The sequence below is a fragment of the Nyctibius grandis genome, chromosome 1 (assembly GCF_013368605.1).
Source record: "Nyctibius grandis isolate bNycGra1 chromosome 1, bNycGra1.pri, whole genome shotgun sequence".
Lineage (NCBI taxonomy): Eukaryota > Metazoa > Chordata > Aves > Nyctibiiformes > Nyctibiidae > Nyctibius > Nyctibius grandis.
Genome location: NC_090658.1, coordinates 73,940,419 through 73,961,019, shown reverse-complemented (window position 1 = coordinate 73,961,019; position 20,601 = coordinate 73,940,419). Strand labels below are relative to the sequence as shown.

Here is a 20,601-nt window from a genome sequence, read left to right as displayed (position 1 = left end):
AATGAATATTTTTTTATATGGAGAGCAATATGGAATATTTCAGGATCCTAAAACCACTGATATGACACTGGCTGTGAAACACAAATTAGAAGAAGGCATAAGATGGTGAACACCACCATGCAGTATTCACAGTCATTAATGTCAACCAACAAACCTCTGCCAGTTTTCAAGTTCCACACTTTGTGCTTGAGGTTTTTTGGGTGTGGGTTTTTTTAAATTTTTTTTTTGTGTCTTCAGGAGTTATTCATAAAGCAAACCCAATATGTGATCTGCCTGAATCTTACTCTCTACCACTAAAACAACTGAATTTCCTAGCAGGTCCTTTATAAAAATTCCAGGGATTTTATTTGATTAGAGCCTCAGTAACACCACCACCACCTCTCAATCCCTTATATATTTATTGTCATTATGGAATAATCAAATATTTTAATTTCTGCTTAAAATCTTGGCTGGCTCTCTGCTCAACTTGAGCTGGATCAAACAAAAGACATAGAAGGCTTTACTTTAGGCATCTAAGACCAGGCTTGCTAAGATCCCCACATGTCCTGAGAACAAGTAGGTCAAAGGTGCTGAGCCAATATGCACTTTTAGGCACTTTTGTGTTTAACCATAAACCACAGCATGGCAAGTGGGGAAGTCTGGGAGAACACTTCAGTACCTCACTCCTGAGCTAAACTAGCCTGCTAATGAAGACATCCACATTGATTCCTTGATCTTAATTATTCACAAGCCCTTAAGCCATAACATAGCCACCATCCATCTATCAGTAAGATCAGACTATTTAAACTCCATAGCTAATGCTTTCTTTTAAAGGAAACAATAACCTAGGGAGCTAAAGCACATGTCCAAGAAGTGAAAGACCTCAGTTCAATTCTCCTCCAGCTGAGGAGGGTCAAACATGTCTGCTAAATTCCTGGAGAATGTCTTAAGTACTAGACAAGAAGCTGTCCTGGGAAAGGCTGTCCATCTTTTCTCCTGTTGAAATTGTGTCACAAAACAATCAAAAAGGACAGATTCACTGGGCTGAAAATTCCTGGCTTTTGGTCTCCCAGAACACCTTCTCTAATGCATTGTTAATGAACACTTAAATAACAACAAAAGCCCTTAAAGGAGACAAGCAAGCCCCCAAAAAGTCTTATGTAAACAAAGCAGTTTTTTTTAACTATCTGTTCACGGACAGTGTAAGGATATTAAATAGTTTTGGACAGTTTTCAGAGTCTGATTTACATAGATACTTTGTGCTTTTTCCCATTCCGTTGTTAAAATAACACTAAAGGTAAACCTTATTGAAAAGATTACAATATTTTGTTCACAGGTGTATTTTAGCAGATCGAATTTGATAGTAGCAAAACCAGTCAGACTGCTTAAGAGCATTTTCTCTTATCAATTCCAGCCCTAGGATCCTAGTTCTAACTTCTGTTCAGTAGCATTTGATTTCCTAATAGATGAGAGGCACTGAGCATGGGGTGATCCACAATAACCTTCACGCCTCATAAAGAAGGCAAGAAGGGCACAAGCACTCCCCTACTCAAGTCACCTTGTCATGCTAATTGAATACACCTAGGTAATTTCTATTTTCCCTTTGTGTTTCTGAAAAACATTTCTTGATAGGTTATGAAAAATGCAAACTAACAGGACTATTACAGTAATTGCACTGGTTAAGTTTATTAATTTGTCACAATTAAGTCAATAAGAGTTTTAGTAACATCGTTATATTACTTGATTAGTTTTGAAAGTGATTATCCTAAGAACTCTAGTTAATTGGAAGCATCTCAGTTTACAGGGTACATTAAATTCTCAGTAGCATTTTAAGATTATTCAACATATGCAGGTCAATTACCAGTAATCACTGTTTCATACAACTGCTTCATAAGCAACTTCAGTACAACACTGGAAAAGAATAAAAGAGGGTTGTAAAAAATACAACTGAACTTCAGTCCTAAAAGATAGAATTGAACTCCAGTTCATATTATTGTAGTAAAACGCCATATCTGACATCTAAATTGTTAAAACCATTCCAAAATGGAAAAGATTATAAAAATTTGAGCAAAGATTAAAAACCAGTTGCCTACCTTAAAACAGATGACGTTAATTTGTCAGGACTGCCAAATCACTGAGTTGCACTAACTGCACTCACGCCCAGCTGCACATTAATTACCAGATTAGAAAGTTATAATTAATTTTCTTAATATCACTACACTGCTTTTCTTCCTTGAGTTAATAAAAACAGATTGCAATCAATCTTTGTTAATTCACGCTGCAGAACAGAACTGCTGTAGCTATTTCCATATGTGAAAAGCACCGCATGCATAGTTCTTGGTGTAATACCCTGCCTAGAAGCTGTATCTTTTGACATTTTAATGAAGTGTTGTAATAAGGCAAATAAATTATATATTATAATGTGACTTAATATAGTTATTAGAAAAAACTACAAGAGCTTAAAATGAATTTTTAAAGAATCTTCTTAATGACAAAATTCAGAGGTGCATAGTATTTCAACATATTTTCAACTAGAAAAGAGGTTTTACTTGTAGTTGCATTGTTGAAAGACTTCCCTGCTGAGACTTTTAAAATTTCTTTACCAGCCGACTTTGTCATTAGAAACCATTAAAAGTGCTCCATACCTTTCTGGCCTTCGCAGAGCACAAATTGCAAGAAATTTTAATAACTAGTAAAGGAAAACAACTTTATAGAGATATAAAGTTCATCACAGTTCTGATCAAGAGCATTCAGTTACAAATATTGCAAAGATAATCAATGCAGCATTCAAGCAGCATACATTTTCGTGTGTCCACGACTGTATTAGCATCAAAAGGTGTTTTTATAAAACGGAAAGCATTATTCAAGGGTTCTCTTGTGAGGAAAGGAGGACTGAGTAAAATGAATGCACCTTTCCTCATTTTCCATTTATGCCTGAAAGATGCTTTATTTCTCCAGCCTCATTGCTGCTTAAAAATTATTTCTTTTCTTCCCTTGTATTCCCTCCTTTGTAGAAGATAACAATGAGTGTAGAAATACGAGAATTATGACATCATTTCTCCCAAAGAGTGGTAACCTATTTTATTCTGATCTAACAGAAGTTTTCATGTGGTCAGTTTGGGTGTCAGAAAGGGAAGACTGAATATTCAATAGCAAATGAAAGCTGAAAATGTTTTGGGTTTGTTTTGTTTTGTTTTGTTTTCCAATATTTCTAAAGTCTTCCAGGGGATGGTAAAAACCACATAATTCTGTATTTGAGAGAAACTGAAGATAGATAACCTTCACAGCAGCAAAGCCAAGTGCAACCTTTTTTTCATTTATCCTTTCTCCCAAACTTCTCTAAAGCAGCCCAATTTGCCTTACACTGCTAAATGTTATACATATATATAATACAAATATTTTTTATAGATCTCTCTCTATATAAAACATCTATATGTGTGTATACATATATACACCCCCCCAAATGGATACTAAAATATGCCTAAGAATAGCTTGATTATCACACCTTCCAGAATATTAAAGTACTTTAATATATTCAAAACCTTAAGGAACAGTGTATTACATGATAATACACCAGGAGAAATAGGATTTATGGACCAACTCTTCCATAAAGCACCTTACTTTCAGGCAGCAGCTCTAGCATATGTCCCATTTCGGGTACTGAAGAAAGGCAAATAAGCAGATCAACTAGACAACCTCCAAAACAGGAGGAAGAGAGGAAGGGACTGAAAAACAGTCAGCCCAGAAGTCTCAGAAGACATATGTTAGACAATACCCGGTACATTTCCCAAACATTAATTTTCACAAGCTATGAAACTGAACCCTCTGAAAAAAGACCTGTGAGAAGCAACCCACAGATCTGGAAAACATGATGCATCCAGGATACAGATTCTTCTTATGGAAGATGTGGAGGCAAGGGCAGAATCACAGTTCACTAGAAAAAACATCCGTCAGAGCTGAAAATCACCACTGGTGTGTTTCTCCTACAAAATTAAAATGGAATAGAAAAGGACAGCAAGCATGGAAGAGGAGTAGCAGGGTTAGAAAATACAGAAGTTAGAACAGGATCAAAGACAGATTGCAATAGAAAGCATACAACTAAAAGGCACTGGATGATCTCCGAAGCTTGTAATAAAAAGTCACAACTTAGATTAAGGATTCAAATATGGTCCGGATGCTGAAGAGACACTACCAGAAACAACGTAGCTGTTTTCCAACCCAAAACTGCGCCATTACATTGACTAACATTGAGATAACTGAAAGTAACAAGTACAGCACTACAAGTATCTGTATTTAACGCTGAGATTATTATTTAAAAACAAGGATGTGTTCTGTATTCAGCTGGGTGTATGAAGCTGGTCATAAGCCTGAGAAAATCCAACTAATGATCAGCAATTATGCAAGCAAGGAAGCCAATAATCCTTCCATCTTTTTAAGATTCCTGAAAAGAAAGGAAACACTGCAAATCTCACTAAATGCTAAACCTAACTGAATAATTAACAAATAATAAACTTTAATTTCTGTTAAAATCTAAAGCTAAAAATCAATCTGCATGAATGTACTTATTATTCTGATATAATAGACAGATTTCTAGAGAAAAATATAACCTATTTTATGCCGATTTGTTATTTTAAGAACACTCTAAATGATTAAATGAAAAACTGCACTGAAAGAGTATCTGATGTATCCATGAAAATGGATATGCCATGAATTTCAGAAGAACAAAAGATGTCACAGGCAGTTATGACTTGTCAAATGAAAATTAAACATGCTTACAAAAATGGCATAAAACACACCCATCAGCATTGGTATAATGAAACTAAAAACCACAAAATTCAAGTTTCATAGTATTAATAGGATTATGAAGTACTATAAAGAGAAGTTTAATTCAGATAAGCGAAACAGTTATTTGTGATATACATGATGCATCGCAACTGCATCAGTTACAGGTAGGGTTCCAGCTGTCCAGCTGGGAGGTTATGGTTTGGAGGAGGTTAAGGAGAGATCCTCTCGTATCAGCAGCAATGAGAAACCATATAACGATGAATAAAGATTTAACTATACACACACACACACGTATATATGTGTGTATGCATATCTATAATGAAAGATATATTAAAAGGTTAATGTACTTAGAGAAGTATTGAAGGGGAAAATGTCTTTTTAGCGAGGAAAAAAATGTAGTCTTCTGTGCAGAGGACAGGAGAATCTGTTCTCAGTAATTATTTCTGAACAAATGTAGTTAGCAACTCTTCTTCACATGCATTATTTTAGGCCAATAAGAATACAGAGTAACTACAAACATTAGACACCTATTTAAACTACTGCTTATTTTAGAATCTAAAATAGTCTTTACTTTTGATGCTAGGTAAAAATCTTGTTCCTCCAGTCTTGTAATGCTGAACAGGTATCGTACTCTCATGCATATTATCACCAACAATTTAGTTAGACAGTCCAAGTAGAGTGCTTCGTAGACCTCAATCTGTATTATCCACCACATCATAAAGATGCTTATACTAGAGTAGGAAAAAAATCCAACAACCATCTTTCCATTTTGAAATTACTATTTTTAAGAATTACATGCTCCATTTAGAATTTATCCAGGTAGAAGTATTAAAGCAATTTGAACTAATATACACAAGCGAAACACTTGGTAAATGCCCCCTCTTCCTTTCTCATAGTCATTTAAAAAGTTCCCTAATGAACTATGCAGTGATGGATTTTGCAGGCAAAATCCCACATAAGTACATACATTGTATCAAATACACAATGTGAATAATTCATAATTTCACAATTTGTCATTTAGAAAATTCTTAGGAGAAAAAATTCTAATGCAACTGTTATTTTTAGATTAAGTGTTTCCCTGAGGTGACCTGAATTGTGTTGGAAGTGACTGAGAAGTGCTTGTGCTCATTTTATTTATTTAATGAAACATGAAGTCTGTATGAATTGATTTGCTTCCCTCTGAATGAAGCCTCTTCCAACGGTCACATTTTGTCTATTATAAGATAATAATTTACTGGACACAGATTAAAATTATGACATACATGACACAAGCAATTGAAAGAGAAATCATCTTTGACCAGTGCAAAGATTAATGTGCCTACATTCAGGTGTTGGAGTTCCCAGCACAGTCGATATGGCCAAGGGCGGGCAGCTCAGCAGGCACTAGGCATTTATTTCAGGGCAAGACAACCGCTCCTCAAGCGACTTCGTAGTGCCTGGCTCCCTCATGACTGTAAGGGGAGCTAGTTCCTACTGTGCTGGTAAAACATACAAACATGTCTCATCTTGAACTGACCCTCATCCTGCACATCTTTATGTACAACTCCAATTCTCAAATATCTTTGGCAACTCAATACTAAGGGTTCCCTTGCATGTCCTAGTCAGCGGGAAAGTACGTCATACAAATAATTCCTAATTATCTGCCAATATCGAGGTGATAGCAGCAGTTATCCAGCTAAAGCAAGAGCACAAGCAACACCAACATCTATATACAAATTTATAAAATCTTATTTTCAATAAATGCAATTTCAAAATCTTGCAGCCAGATTTAGGGAGCAAGAGCAGTTTTAACTATCAGGAAGCAAACTGAGGATCTGATGCAACTTTCCCACACTCATCGCTATTCCACCCTGTGTTACCGTGTTTCAGCCAGGGCCTGGTTAATTTACAACCAGACTAGTAGAAAATTTGAAGTACCTGGTTGGTAAATGTCACCTATTGGTACCTGTCATAGGCAACTGGGGTGAACTTCCTACTCCTGATTCCTTCTAGGGCAAAACACAAAATAGTGCAACCTGCTTATCCTGACCTAAGTGCTGAAAAAATGTACCCTTTGCTGAAATCCCCCTTGTCACTAGTTATTTATAAATTAGGATGGAATTTACTTCCTCAACTCAAAAAGTTAGTTCTTTCAATTATTTGCCTAAGGTCTTCTTTAGTCAATGGAAAGAGATCAGTATCTCTAGAAGGCAAATCATTCTATGCCAAAACATACGTTTAACACCAGACAAATAATTTTTAGATAGGTAAAGTTCAGCTAGGATTTATCTCTTTGCATCCAGTGCCAATACAAATTCACGCTGTGATCCAAATGCCTGAAGGAAAAAGTCTGGTTTCAATTGGTCTGTTTTGCTACAGGGGTAATCTCAGTGTTTAACTCAATATCCAAATCATTTTTGTTACTATTACCACTATAATTTATTATATCAGTGGTGCATTTGCCAAAACCACACACACAAAGCCTTTATTAAGAGTGCAAACTAGACTACTTCTAGCTTTTTTTTTTTTCTTTCTTCGTCAGTCTTGATTTCTTCCTCTAAAATTATGCCCAAGTTAGACAGAAGAGAGAAAATCAAAGATTCCATCTAAACACAACTTCTGCATGGTCCTACAATGACAAACTGTGCAGACATTGTAAGTTTCTCCTCTTTAAAACCCCTTTAAAAAACAGGTTTATTTTTGCCAAAAATAGTTAAATTGTAAGAATAAGCTTTATTGAACTCTGTAGTCTTTTTTTATTATTATTATTTAATTTATACAGTAGAGTTAACAGTGCAAACCGGAAAATTTAAATTAGCCATCCTGACTGAACGTCTGCAAGAAAGTGCTTGTTGAGTCACTAGGACAAGTAAAAGCATGAACCACAAATTGTGTTAAAAACACAATACAATACAAACAACTTGATGCTTAGGAAAATTTTGCAAAATAATGCAACAATCACATTTCAGGCATTTCTGATAGCGTAGGCGGGGGAATGAAGCTGTCCAAAAATATTTACTGAATTTACGTGCCCTTATGAGGAGAGGCTGAGGGAGCTGGGTCTCTTTAGCTTGGAGAAGAGGAGACTGAGAGGTGACCTCATTAATGTTTATTAACTCACTAAGAGTTATAATTTCAGATTTTTTTATTTCTATAAATCTGACAGGCATATTACAGAAATACACAAGCAATATGATTCCTCAGTCATAAATTACTTGAAGTTTTTAGAAAGGGAAGCGAAAATTTTAGCATAAAGAAGCCAGATTGTCACAGCTCACTGAGAAGAAAAATAAAGGATCATGAACTAGTGGTATTTTAAGAAGTTGTTATAATTGCTGTTTTAGAAGTCCTGAAGACAAAATATCTAAACAAAGGATTTGGGTGAGGGAGGAAAATAAATAAGTAAATAAATAAAAGCAGCTTTGCCAGCTTGCGTTCCTTATCCCCAAAAGAAGACTCAAACCTATCTGTCAAGCCAACACTGCTTTATACACATTCTTCCTCTGCAGACTCTCTTTATACCAGTGTTTTCAGCCAGAATAGTCAATGAGTGTTACAGGTGTAACACTGGTTACTCAAAGCAGCAATGAGCCATAAAAGGAACTTCAAATTTGGCAGTATAAGCAGAAGTGAAAAACAGATGCTGAAGATGAACTGAAGATACAGAGCAATATCAAGAACATCAGAAACATGGAAATGCAACCAAAACACTTAGAAAGAAAGAAAAGGAAGTCCCAATACAAACTACCAATCTAATTACTTAGAATGTACTTCAGAGACAAAAGGAAATTTTACAAACACACTCAAGAACTGACTAATAATTTTAGCTGAAGAATAATACAGTGAACTTCTTAATATATTTGATAATTAGGGTTCCACAAATAGACAGTAAGTGTCCCATGGTCATTAAGTTGTGAGGAAAGAAGCAGGATGAAGAAAAATGATGAAGAAGAGAAAAAGACTTCAAGTGGATGCCTTTGGTATGTAAGGACACACTCACACAAAAACACACATATATGTTTACACACAGAGGCACCCAAGGACTAGTGGGAGACGTGAGGGTCGGTGGCCATCTTAGGAGTAGCGACCACGAAATGTTAGAGTTTTCGATAGTGGGGGAAGTAAGGAGGGGCAAGAGTAGAACTTCTGCCTTAGATTTCCGGCGGGCTGACTTTAGCCTGTTTAAGAGGCTGGTGGACCGAGTCCCTTGGGAATCGGTCCTGGAGGGCAAAGGAGTCCAGGAAGGCTGGACATGCTTCAAAAGGGAGTTGCTAAATATTCAGCAGCAGGCTGTCCCAGTCTGTAGGAAGCAAGCCGTCGCGGAAAAAGACCGGCCTGGTTAAACAGGGAACTTAGACTAGAACTTAAGGAAAAAAAGAGAGCCTACTTGCTCTAGAAGAAGGGTCGGGTAACTTGGGAGGTCTATAGGGACGTGGCCAGGTCGTGTAGGGAGAAGATTAGAAGGGCCAAAGCTCAATTAGAGCTCGATTTGGCTGCTACAGTCAAAGACAACAAAAAAAGCTTTTACAAATACATCAACAGCAAAAGGAGGGTCAAGGAGAGCCTCCACCACTTGCTGAATGAGGAGGGTAGTGTAGTGTCAGGGGATGAGGAAAAGGCAGAGGTGCTCAATGCCTTCTTTCCCTCAGTCTTTAATGTCAAGATCGGTTGTCCTCAGGAGACTCGGCCCCCAGAGCCTGAAGTTAGGGACGGGGGACTGTGTGAACCTCCCAGGATCCAGGAGGAGACGGTTAGTGACCTGCAGTGCCAGTTGGACACCCACAAGGCTATGGGCCCGGATGGGATTCACCCCAGAGTAATGAAGGAACTGGCAAATGAACTTGCCAAACCACTCTCTATTATCTACCGGCAGTCCTGGTTAACTGGAGAAGTTCCAGCTGACTGGAAATTAGCAAACGTAACGCCCATCTACAGGAAGGGTCGGAAGGATGATCCAGGGAACTATAGGCCTGTCAGCCTGACCTCAGTGCCAGGCAAGGTGATGGAACAGATCATCCTGAGTGCCATTACACAGCACATGCAGGACAATCGGGGCATCGGGGCCAGCCAACATGGATTCATGAAAGGCAGGTCCTGCTCGACCAACCTGGTCTCCTTCTATGACAAAGTGACCCGCTTAGTAGATGAGGGCAGGGCTGTGGATGTAGTCTATCTAGACTTCAGTAAGGCATTCGACACTGTCTCCCACAGCATCCTCCTGGACAAACTGGCTGCCTGGGGCTTGGATGGGTGGACTCTAAATGGGTTAAAAACTGGCTGGATGGCCGAGCCCAGAGAGTGGTGGTGAATGGGGCAAAGTCCAGCTGGCGGCCGGTCACTAGCGGTGTTCCCCAGGGCTCAGTTCTGGGGCCGGTGCTGTTCAATATCTTTATAGATGATCTAGACGGAGGGATTGAGTGCACCCTCAGTAAGTTTGCAGATGACACCAAGCTGGGTGGCAGTGTCGATCTGCTGGAGGGTAGGAAGGCCCTACAGAGGGATTTGGACAGGTTAGATAGATAGGCCGAGACCAACGGCATGAGGTTCAACAAGAACAAGTGCCGGGTCGTACACTTCGGCCACAACAACCCCATGCAGTTCTACAGGCTGGGGGAAGAGTGGTTAGAAAGCGGCCCGGTGGAAAGAGACCTGGGGGTGCTGATCGACAGCCGGCTAAACATGAGCCAGCAGTGTGCCCAGGTGGCCAAGAAGGCCAATGGCATCCTGGCCTCTATTAGGAATAGCGCAGCCAGCCGGTCTAGGGAAGTGATCGTCCCTCTGTACTCGGCACTGGTGAGGCCGCATCTTGAGTACTGCGTTCAGTTCTGGGCCCCGCACTTCAAGAAAGATGTTGAGGTGTTGGAGTGAGTCCAGAGGAGGGCGACCAAGCTGGTGAAGGGTCTGGAGGGTCTGACCTACGAGGAACGGCTGAGGGAGCTGGGGTTGTTTAGCCTGGAGAAGAGGAGGCTCAGAGGTGACCTTATTGCAGTCTACAACTACCTGAAGGGAGGTTGTAGTGAAGTGGGAGTTGGCCTCTTCTCCCGGGCAACTAGCGATAGGACAAGAGGGCACACCCTCAAGCTTCGCCAGGGGAGGTTCAGGTTGGACATCAGGAAGAATTTCTTTTCAGAAAGGGTCATTAGACATTGGAATGGGCTGCCCAGGGAGGTGGTGGAGTCACCATCTCTGGATGTGTTTAAGAAAAGACTGGACATGGCACTTAGTGCCATGGTCTAGTTGACAGGGTGGTGCAAGGGCAACAGTTGGACTCGATGATCCCTGAGGTCTCTTCCAACCTGGTTGATTCTGTGATTCTGTGAAGGGGAGAGCAAGTTTGGCTATGATGATACAGGATGAGCAGAGAAAACAAACTATTTTGTGAAGAACATTTGCATAATGAAACAAATATCCAGCTCATCTGTTAATCCAAAAATAGTAATTTAAAAATAACCACTGACACCCACAACTTATCGTGAGTGTTCTCCAATTTGAAGCATAAATCAAAATAAAATCAAATAAAATACTAATTAGAAATGAGGCATCTTAGATCTGTAATATATGCAGGCTTCAGTGGCTTAGCATTTCCTAAGCTTGGATGACAGCGTATTTGTTTACACTCAGTATTATGGAAGAGTAATCTATTGAAGGTCAAATCTAGGCAGATGCACAAGGATTCAGAACAAATAACCAAGAACCCAGCATTTTATGTAACTCTTCCTGCCATAGCAAAGGAAGTTATCTCGGCAGAGATCCTCTTCCACTCTGGGGTGAGATGAGAAATAAATCCCTTTTGTATCACACCTCGTAGTGTTTGAGGCTGACACCTGCAGTGCACTGCAGTGGTTGTTGTAAGAAGCTAGAGTAAGATCACAAAGACTTACCACAGATTTTGAACTACTTGCAAAAACCATTGATATATTTAATAGATAAGCAGGGATTTAAATAAGGGCTACATGTACGACAAATTTTTAGCCTAAACACCTTACATATGTTCACATATACTATGTAGAATAAGGTACTGTTGTGTTGCAATTACAAATGTATGCTAGGGTTTTGTACTCAGTTTTTGTAACAGCTTAAATAACCAACAAACCTCAAGCCATTGCGCTATTGAACTTGTGCAGAAATTAGAGTCTCTTGAGAAGAAATCACTAGCATGCATGTAAGTAACCAGTCAAAGTCCAAGGAACACCACTGGGAAGCAGTTCATCAGCCCCTTCAAAACGAGAAAGTTCAGCAGGCGCTAACTCCCTCCTGCTCCTGCAGACAGACATGCTTTACGCCCCCTACCTCACTTCTGTTTGAAAGGAAGGTGGAAGATAAGCCTGTCTGAACTGACATACCAGGGGTTTCTGTAGGACTGGCTCTCAGCAGTTTACTGGGAAGCCTGAAGCAAACACAGCCAACCGAGCAAGCACACGTTCAATGTACGCCCCACTCTGGGAAAAAGGTGTACTCATAAGTACAGATCAAGCAAAGGACTGTGGAGGATGCTGACTGTCAAGGAGGGAATCATGCAAAAAACCACAACACAACACCACACCAATATACACACATGTGAAATTCTCCTTGCTTCACTTTCTTGTGGCAGGTGGTGCTGGGGTATGAAGAGAGCTGATGTGTCCTTATGCATACACAAACACACGCCACAGGTGTAACTTTCAATATTCTTCCCCAGGCAGTACAAAGAAAACATTTTCTTTAGCAGCACAGTATCACTGCTGTCAGGTCTGAGGCAGACCAAGGAATTGCTGATATCTGTCTGGAATCGTGCTGGAGGCCAGAGTGACTTCAGAAGAGCAGCTGTCTTCAAAGCATAACTGGCCAAAGCAAAAACACTCCTTGGGAGCGGGTGCAAAACAGCGAGTTACTTGTAGCAGATATTACTCTTGTTTCTTGATATGCTACTGAAGGACACGCTGATACTACTTTTGAGAACAGGTGAAAATATGAGTACAAAGTGGCTGGAAACCTTACCGTTTCAGCGTAGCACATGTCCTTTGGCCCTTATCCTATGTATAACAACACTAAAAGCAATGGAGGACTTCAGGAAAAGTGATGAGCAACATACTAACTGACAAAAAAGCAGCCAGTTCTGAGGTGCATAAATGTATTTCTATACGCATTCTTGTGCATGCAACGTATATCTACTTAAATTTCCTAATTTAAACTGTAGAACCAAGGATTTAATGTCAACTTTTACCTAGCTGGAAAGACAAAAACTGTGCCGCAATAGTAATACTTCTGTGACGAAGACTGTTTCAACATAACTTTTTAATATGCTCTAATCAGCAAAAAGCAGTTGTTTTACCTCTTAATATTAAGCAATGCCCAAGGTATCCCAGTGGGAGTATTGAAAGCGGGTAGCAATTTCTCTCCAAGCTCCACTGCCTTTTTTCGGAAAGCCTGGAAGTTAAGAAGAAACAAAGTGTTGGAAAATGCATTGTTGCTCCTACTAAATTAGGTAATACCGTTATTGAGGGTACCTGTAAGTCCTCTTAGCACAATGAAGTGTCCCTGGTTTTTTAGAGTGACGTCAAAGGAACGAAGCAGCACAACCTGTTTTCCATTACACAGAGTAACAGGAGAACTCACGCAGCAGGACCGCACACTGACGATGCCCAGATGACCTGCATCTGGCATGACCAGCATCAAGCCGGAGACATCAGCATGGCTAGACGCACTCCAGTGCTTGTGCACTCCCCAGGGGAGCGGGGGGCCATGGCCGGGTGGGCTGCTGGACCCAGGCTGGATCACAGGCAGCAACCTGTCCCCAGCGACACCTCCTCCCAGAGCGGTGGGGATGCTGCCGCAGAAACACTGCCTTTGCTCTGGGTGAGGTTTATTAACGGTGGCCCAGCATGCCATGGGAACCTGGGCTGGATCACCGTGTACCTGCCATACTGCGAATGTGTTGCACAGGCAATCTGCGGCAAAAACAACCTCCTCCTCCCCTCCCAAGAAAAAGAAAAATTATATTTTTGCAGCACCACAGTCTTATGGACTCAGCTGGCTTATACCCAGATGGGTATCAATGCCACGATGAATCAAAAAATTGGAATATACTCCTACAGATAACTGAGACATAACTGGTCTTTAGCATGTAAAGAGTTTCAGATTTCATATTAAAAACAAGAAGCGGAGAGACCCCAGTTGTTTAACATGTGCCCCCAAGAATGACAAACAATTTAACATGGAACTTTTATGTTCGGAGTAGTAGATAAAAAGCTAGAAGAAAGGATTTTGCTCTCCTTCAACTGCCAGCTCAACTCAGGTTACATTAACCTGACTTTTTGAGCACTGAGGGCTCTAGTAAGAGCGTTTTTAATTAGAAGCAATATTGTTCCAACTTAAATATAGAAACCTATTTAGTGATTTCAATATGTGGATGTTCAAGGCCTATTTGCTTGGAATTACACTGGGATCCTGCGCGACACTGAAAGGGATTATCCCAGTTGTAGTAGCCAAAATAGCAAAGTCACCTTCATTGTTCTCTCTTTCTAATAATGGCTCCCTTCAATTCCTTTTTTTCCCCCTCAGACACATTTATGATGAATTTTTATGTATTAGAAATCAACTTGTACATCTGATGCATCTTGTGGTGTAGCCAAGTACGGTACAGCAAATTTTCAGAGAAAGAAAAAAATGCATATGTTTATATGAATACATAAAGACATTTGCTCGTGAAAACAAGGTAATGAAGAGATTTCTTTCCACACAAATAAAATACAATTTATAAAATCCCACATTCTAAAAGCCACTCTGGGTAAAGGTTTTTATTATTAAAAAATATGTGATCAAGAGATATGGGATAATGGGATAATCACATTACAGAATCACAGAATGGTTAAGGGTTGGAAGCGACCTCTGGAGATCATCTAATCCAACCCCCTGACAAAGCAGGTTCCCCTAAAGCATGTTGCAAAGGGTCGCGTCCAGGTGGGTTTTGAAGATCTCCAGAGAAGGAGACTCTACAACCTCCCTGGGCAGCCTATTCCAGTGCTCTGCCACCCTCAAAGTAAAGAAGTTCCTCCTCATATTCAGACGGAACTTCCCATGTTTCAGCTTGGGCCCATTGCCCCTTGTCCTGTCACTGGGCACCACGGAGAAGAGTCTGGCCCCCTCCTCTTGACACCCACCCCTAAGGTATTTGAAAGTGTTGATAAGATCCCCTCTCAGTCTTCTCTTCTCCAAGCTGTACAGATCCAGCTCTCTCAGCCTCTCCTCATAAGAGAGGTGCTCCAGTCCTTTGATCATCTTTGTAGCCCTTCGCTGGACTCTCTCCAGTAATTCCTTATCTTTCTTGAACTGGGGGGCCCAGAACTGGACACAGTACTCCAGGTGTGGCCTCACCAGGGCCGTGTAGAGCGGCAGGATAACCTCCCTTGACCTGTTGGCCACACTCTTCCTAAAGCACCCCAGGATACCACTGGCCTTCCTGGCCACAAGGACACACTGCTGGCTCATGGTGAACTTGTTGTCCACCGGAACACCCAGGTCCTTCTCTGCAGAGCTGCTCTCCAGAAGATCAGCCCCCAACCTGTACCGGTGCATGGGGTTATTCCTCCCAAGGTGCAGGACTCTACACTTGCCTTTGTTGAACTTCATGATGTTCCTCTCCACCCAGCTCTCCAGCCTGTCCAGGTTTTGCTGAATGGCAGCACACCCTTCTGGTGTATCGGCCACCCCTCATAGTTTTGTGTCATTAGCAAATTTGCTGAGTGTACACTCTGTTCCTTCATCCAGGTCATTGATGAATCAGTTAAACAGGACCGGGCCCAGTACTGACCCCCGGGGAACACCGCTAGCCACAGGCCTCCAACTAGACTGAGCACCACTAACCACAAACCTCTGGGCTCTGTCATTCAGCCAGTTCTCGAACCACCTCACTGTGCACTCATCTAAGTTACACTTCCTGAGCTTTCCTATGAGGATGTTATGGGAGGCAGTGTCAGAAGCCTTGCTGAAGTCAAGGTAGATAACATCCACTGCTCTCCCCTCATCAACCCAGCCAGTCATGTCGTCATAGAAGGCAATCAGATTGGTCAAGCATGATTTCCCCTTGGTGAATCCATGTTGACTACTTCTGATGACCTTCTCCACATGCTTAGAGATGGCATCCAGAATGAGCTGCTCCATCACCTTTCCAGGGATGGAGGTGAGGCTGACCAGTCTGTAGTTGCCTGGGTCCTCCTTCTTACCCTTTTTAAAGACTGGAGTGACATTGGCCTTCCTCCAGTCCTCAGGAACCTCTCCTGTTCTCCATGACCTTTCAAAGATGATAGAGAGTGGCTGGGCAATAACATCTGCCAGTTCCCTCAACACTCGTGGGTGCATCCCGTCAGGGCCCATAGATTTGTGGGTGTCCAGTTTGTCTAAATGATCTCTAACTTGATCCTCCTCAACCAAGGGGAAGTCTTCCTTTCTCCAGACTTTCTCTTGTACCTCCAGGGTCTGGGATTCTTGAGGGCTGGCCTTAGTAGTAAAGACTGTGGCAACGGTGGCATTCAGTAACTCCGCCTTCTCTGCATCCTCTGTCACCAGGGCACCCTCCTCATTCAGCAGCGGGCCCACTTTTTCCCTAGTCTTCCTTTTGCTGCTGATGTATTTGAAGAAGCCCTTCTTGTTGTCTTTGATGTCCCTTGCCAGATTTAATTCCAAGCGGGCCTTGGCCTTCTTTGTCACCTCCCTGCATACTCTGACAACCTTCCTGTATTCCTCCTAAGTAGCCTGTCCCATTTTCCACATTCCATAGACTTCCTTCTTCCATTTCAGTTTTGTCAGAAGCTCTTTGCTCATCCATGAAGGTCTCCTGCCTCCTTTGCTTGATTTCTTACTCATAGGGATGCACCGATTTTTAGCTTGGAGGAAGTGATGTTTGAATATTGACCAGCTCTCATAGACTCCCCTGCCCTCTAGGGCCCTAACCCATGGGACACCCCCAAGGAGGTCCTTGAAGAGGCCAAAGTCAGCTCTCCTGAAGTCCAGGGTTGTGGTCTTACTTCTTGCCCTGCTTCCTCCACGCAGAATCCTGAACTCCACCATCTCGTGGTCGCTACAACCCAGGCTACCCCCAACTTTCACATCTCCAACCAGTTACCACAAAGAAGCTCCAGACTACCCTACAGTCTCTTCATATGACACAGATGACAAGATTTCCGTGACAACAGTCCAAGATTTAGAATTACAGTACAAGATATTTTCAGGGAGGTTAAGTAATTCGAAACCAAATTATGCCTGGAGCCAGAAAACTTCTTCAAATGGATCGCATGTGAGTGCTGGGAGAAACTTGAAGCAAGGCAGCAAGGAAAACAATTTGCTTCGAAATCCCTTCATAATCCACATTAATTCTGACTTCCTGGTTTACCAATTGTGTGGATTCTGCTGAGAATTAGTTTGGATTTGTGATCTTCATCCAGCACATAATTCAGTCTCCCCAAGGGTTAAAACCTTGAGGGACCCTCAGAAACAGTTGGTGCAGAACATAATTATCTCTTAGTAGATTTCCTTGAGAGGAGCCAGTGACAGTAACCCCACCAGGAGCATGCAAGCTTTCCCCTCGTTACACTACGCAGCCACATTTTTTCACCTTGTTCTATTGAAGCCAAAACTATGCTTTGCTCTTTCAGCACAAAAGAAGCCTCCTCAGCCTTTCACAATGTACGGTGAGATCAACTCAGCTTACCTTAGCATCTCTGCCCTGAAACACTGAAGTATCAACAGGAGAGCGGTTACGACCACCCTCCCAAGAAACGGGCACACAAGGACCCCAAATTTCTGTAGAAGCATCTGCTGCACAGCGTAAAACCCTATCTTTTGCCATATGTAAAGGGGGTAGGATGTTTTCTTTTATGGAGTGTGGTTAAAGGTGTCATATGTACTCTTTTTAGATGTGTATTTAGGACAAGAAGGAATCTCCCTTTCAAAAAGCACATACATATTTAACTGTCACAGTGGCAGCAAGGCTCAGTAACTGCTGTATTAATCCTTCATCATTAAAAAGATTATATGCAAGCTCAGAAAGAGGTCTGTTACAATAATGGCTTCTGGACAAAAATGTAACATTTAGTATCTTAATTAAAGATTTGATGCACAGCAATAATGCTTTTTTTTGTAAATATTTCTACCAACTCTCACATATTTTTTCAATTCTATTGTATGTCTTTTATAAATTAACTCAATTTCTTTCAAATTAAAATTCCCTACTTCATGAAATCTCAAAAATAATGGTTATCAAAAAATATACACGTCTGATATGAAGCAGTAAGGAAACAGTGTTCCACTTATGGATATGCAAGGAAAATGTAATTCACTCCTGATAAGGACACTGCTCTGAACACCAGCATTAGAACACACAGTGAAGCTGGGCATTCTAACTTCTTTCTTGTCCAAAATGCACCTCTTCCAATGTAGTAAACAATTTTCCTAGTAGACAACTAGGAAAAGAGAACTAAATTATTTTTAAACCATCATACAATTTTGGAACAAGTCTTGAGGTGAAGATGCACTTCTTGTTTACAAGAGAATTTCAACAGGTTATTACAAATGCATGCTAGTGATTTTCCTTCCCCTTCCAAAGTTAAAAAAAAAAAAAGTCAGCTATGGACATTATCCAATTCTATCTCTAGGGCTAATTTAACATGGCTGAACAACTGACTGCTAAATCACTGTCTATTAAGTAGAGCAGTATAGGCAAGAATGACAAGAATACAACACCACTCTGACTGAACAGAATAAACAGCAACTTCACGCAGCAGAATTATGCTCTTTCAGCAAGGGTTAAAGGGTGAAGATCAGAAAGGAACCACTTTATTTTTCAGTTTGCAGCTTTAACAGTTAAAAACAATAATAGGAAAAGCAGGTGTTGTAATTATTGCATATCATCCACAATGTTCAGCTTATTTTTCTTTTGCAGAAACTTCTAATATTGGACAAGAAATAAATATTGTAGAGGGTAAGATAGGTTTTTTGGATAAAAAAAGTAAATAAACAATAGAAACTTCTACTTAATATCTCTATTGCTGACATGAATTTCAACTTTTTGCCAAACCCTAATCTCTCCCCACTATCACTCAGAGTAATTTTTTGGTAAGCAAAAAGTATGACAGCCTTTACTGAGATGCACACCATAAAGGCAGAAATGACACAGCACAAAAAAGAGAGACATTATACATAATAAAGGAAAAGATCTACAGCAAAATTTCCCATCCCCGTGGTTATCCTGAGAGGCTCGAGGACTTTTCCTGGCCTCTCCTCATGGATGCTCAGCCAGCAGTATTGAAGGCTTACACAAAGTACTCCAGCTGGATCAGACCTGGCAGAAGCTGTCACGGTCCCATGTCTGCACTCACCCTTCACCCCACACTTAGTTCTCATGGTTTAAACATTTACCTGCAAGTCTAAAAGTCTACAAACCACTCCCAAGACCTCCTTGACTTGCTCCACTGCTCTATCATATCTATACTGCATATTTTTTAAGGAAGAGGGGCTGCAGAGCTATTTCCCTGACATATCAGCTGTCCCTTCATCAGGCAATGCAATGAGTAAGCCACACCGTCATCAATCCCTTATTTTAAATTGAGGATTCAGAGGGAAGCATTGTGCCTACCTTTAAAAAGCAACCAAACGACTAAAAATTGCACCGACATTTAACTCAGCTAGATACTATACTACAACAAAGAAAATTATTCTAAGTGAAGCACTGTGATTCAGGAAAGAAAATGATAATTGCAACCAGTCAGAAATACATGATCAGTATGTAACACTATAAAGTTAGGTAGGATATTAAACACTTTCTCAAGCATTTCTCTCTAACCTAATTTTTAACAGAAGACAGATTTTTGGATGCAAGATATTCCTTCTCTTTAAACTCAAAGTATTATTAACATTTTTTAAAAGGTTTATGTAAGATCCCTAACAAACTTGTATGATATTGATTCTCACCGTGTGAAGATCTTGCGTAAGAAAGTCTCCTCTGTGGAATAAATACACAGACTCCCTCACACTCTGCAGTCCTACTCATAATTAAAATTAGCACTAAAGCAAATTAGATACTTACTATATTCATGTAATAGATTACACAGAAGATAGAGTTACTACATTTTCTGTTAAGATCTCTGTTTATATTAGTAGTCTATAAATTGTTAGTTAAAATAAGCTCAGTGCTCAGTAAAGCAGCACCTTTGTTGTCCTTTTGAGTTACCAATCTCAAGTGCCTCACAAACACAAAAGTCACACCCAGTCCTGTTACCGTTACTTCAAGCCAGCAATTCTTCGAATAACGTTTGAGTACACAGCAACACGTAAACAAGAAATCCAGCTCGCTGCTGCGCACACGCAGCTTTCCTGTTACCGTCTGTTCATTCCACAGGCAACACACATACCAAGGCAGGGAGAAAAACATTATTTTCTCACTCCATCAGACGTTCTTAATTATTTTTGAAATGCATATAAATATTCTTTGATCTTCATAAGAGAGAACAAACTGACTTGGGAGCTTCCCCTATCATACCACCACTGCTAGGAGGTACCCTTTTGCACAACACCATACCTACGCACATTGTGATTCCCGATGCCAAGACTCATCCACTTCCTCAGCAACTATAATCTGCATCTTTCATTCTAGTAGGATTGCTAGCACTGTTACTGAAAAAGGTAAGAAAAGTAACCACATTTACATATACAGTACTTCCATCAACAGTTTTCCCACAGTAATTGTTTTTCTAATAAAAATTTCCTTATTTCTCTCAAATGTGACCTTAATTCAGTGGGGCACTCTTGCTTAGAAAAGCAGTTTGGGCATGGTTTTTTTTTTTTTTTTGGTTCTGCTTACTTTGTGCCACTGATGCAAATGCAGAG

At 40.6% G+C, this 20,601-nt stretch overlaps 1 protein-coding gene across 1 annotated transcript in view; it reads right to left on the bottom strand.

Annotated features, from left to right (window-relative positions):
- MAN1A1 (mannosidase alpha class 1A member 1) overlaps positions 1 to 20,601 on the bottom strand; it is a 157,568-nt gene that overhangs the window by 52,994 nt on the left and 83,973 nt on the right. The window contains exon 5 of the mRNA XM_068395292.1: positions 13,055 to 13,149. Coding sequence (XP_068251393.1) covers positions 13,055 to 13,149 — 95 coding nt within the window. The remainder of the gene's footprint in view (positions 1 to 13,054; positions 13,150 to 20,601) is intronic.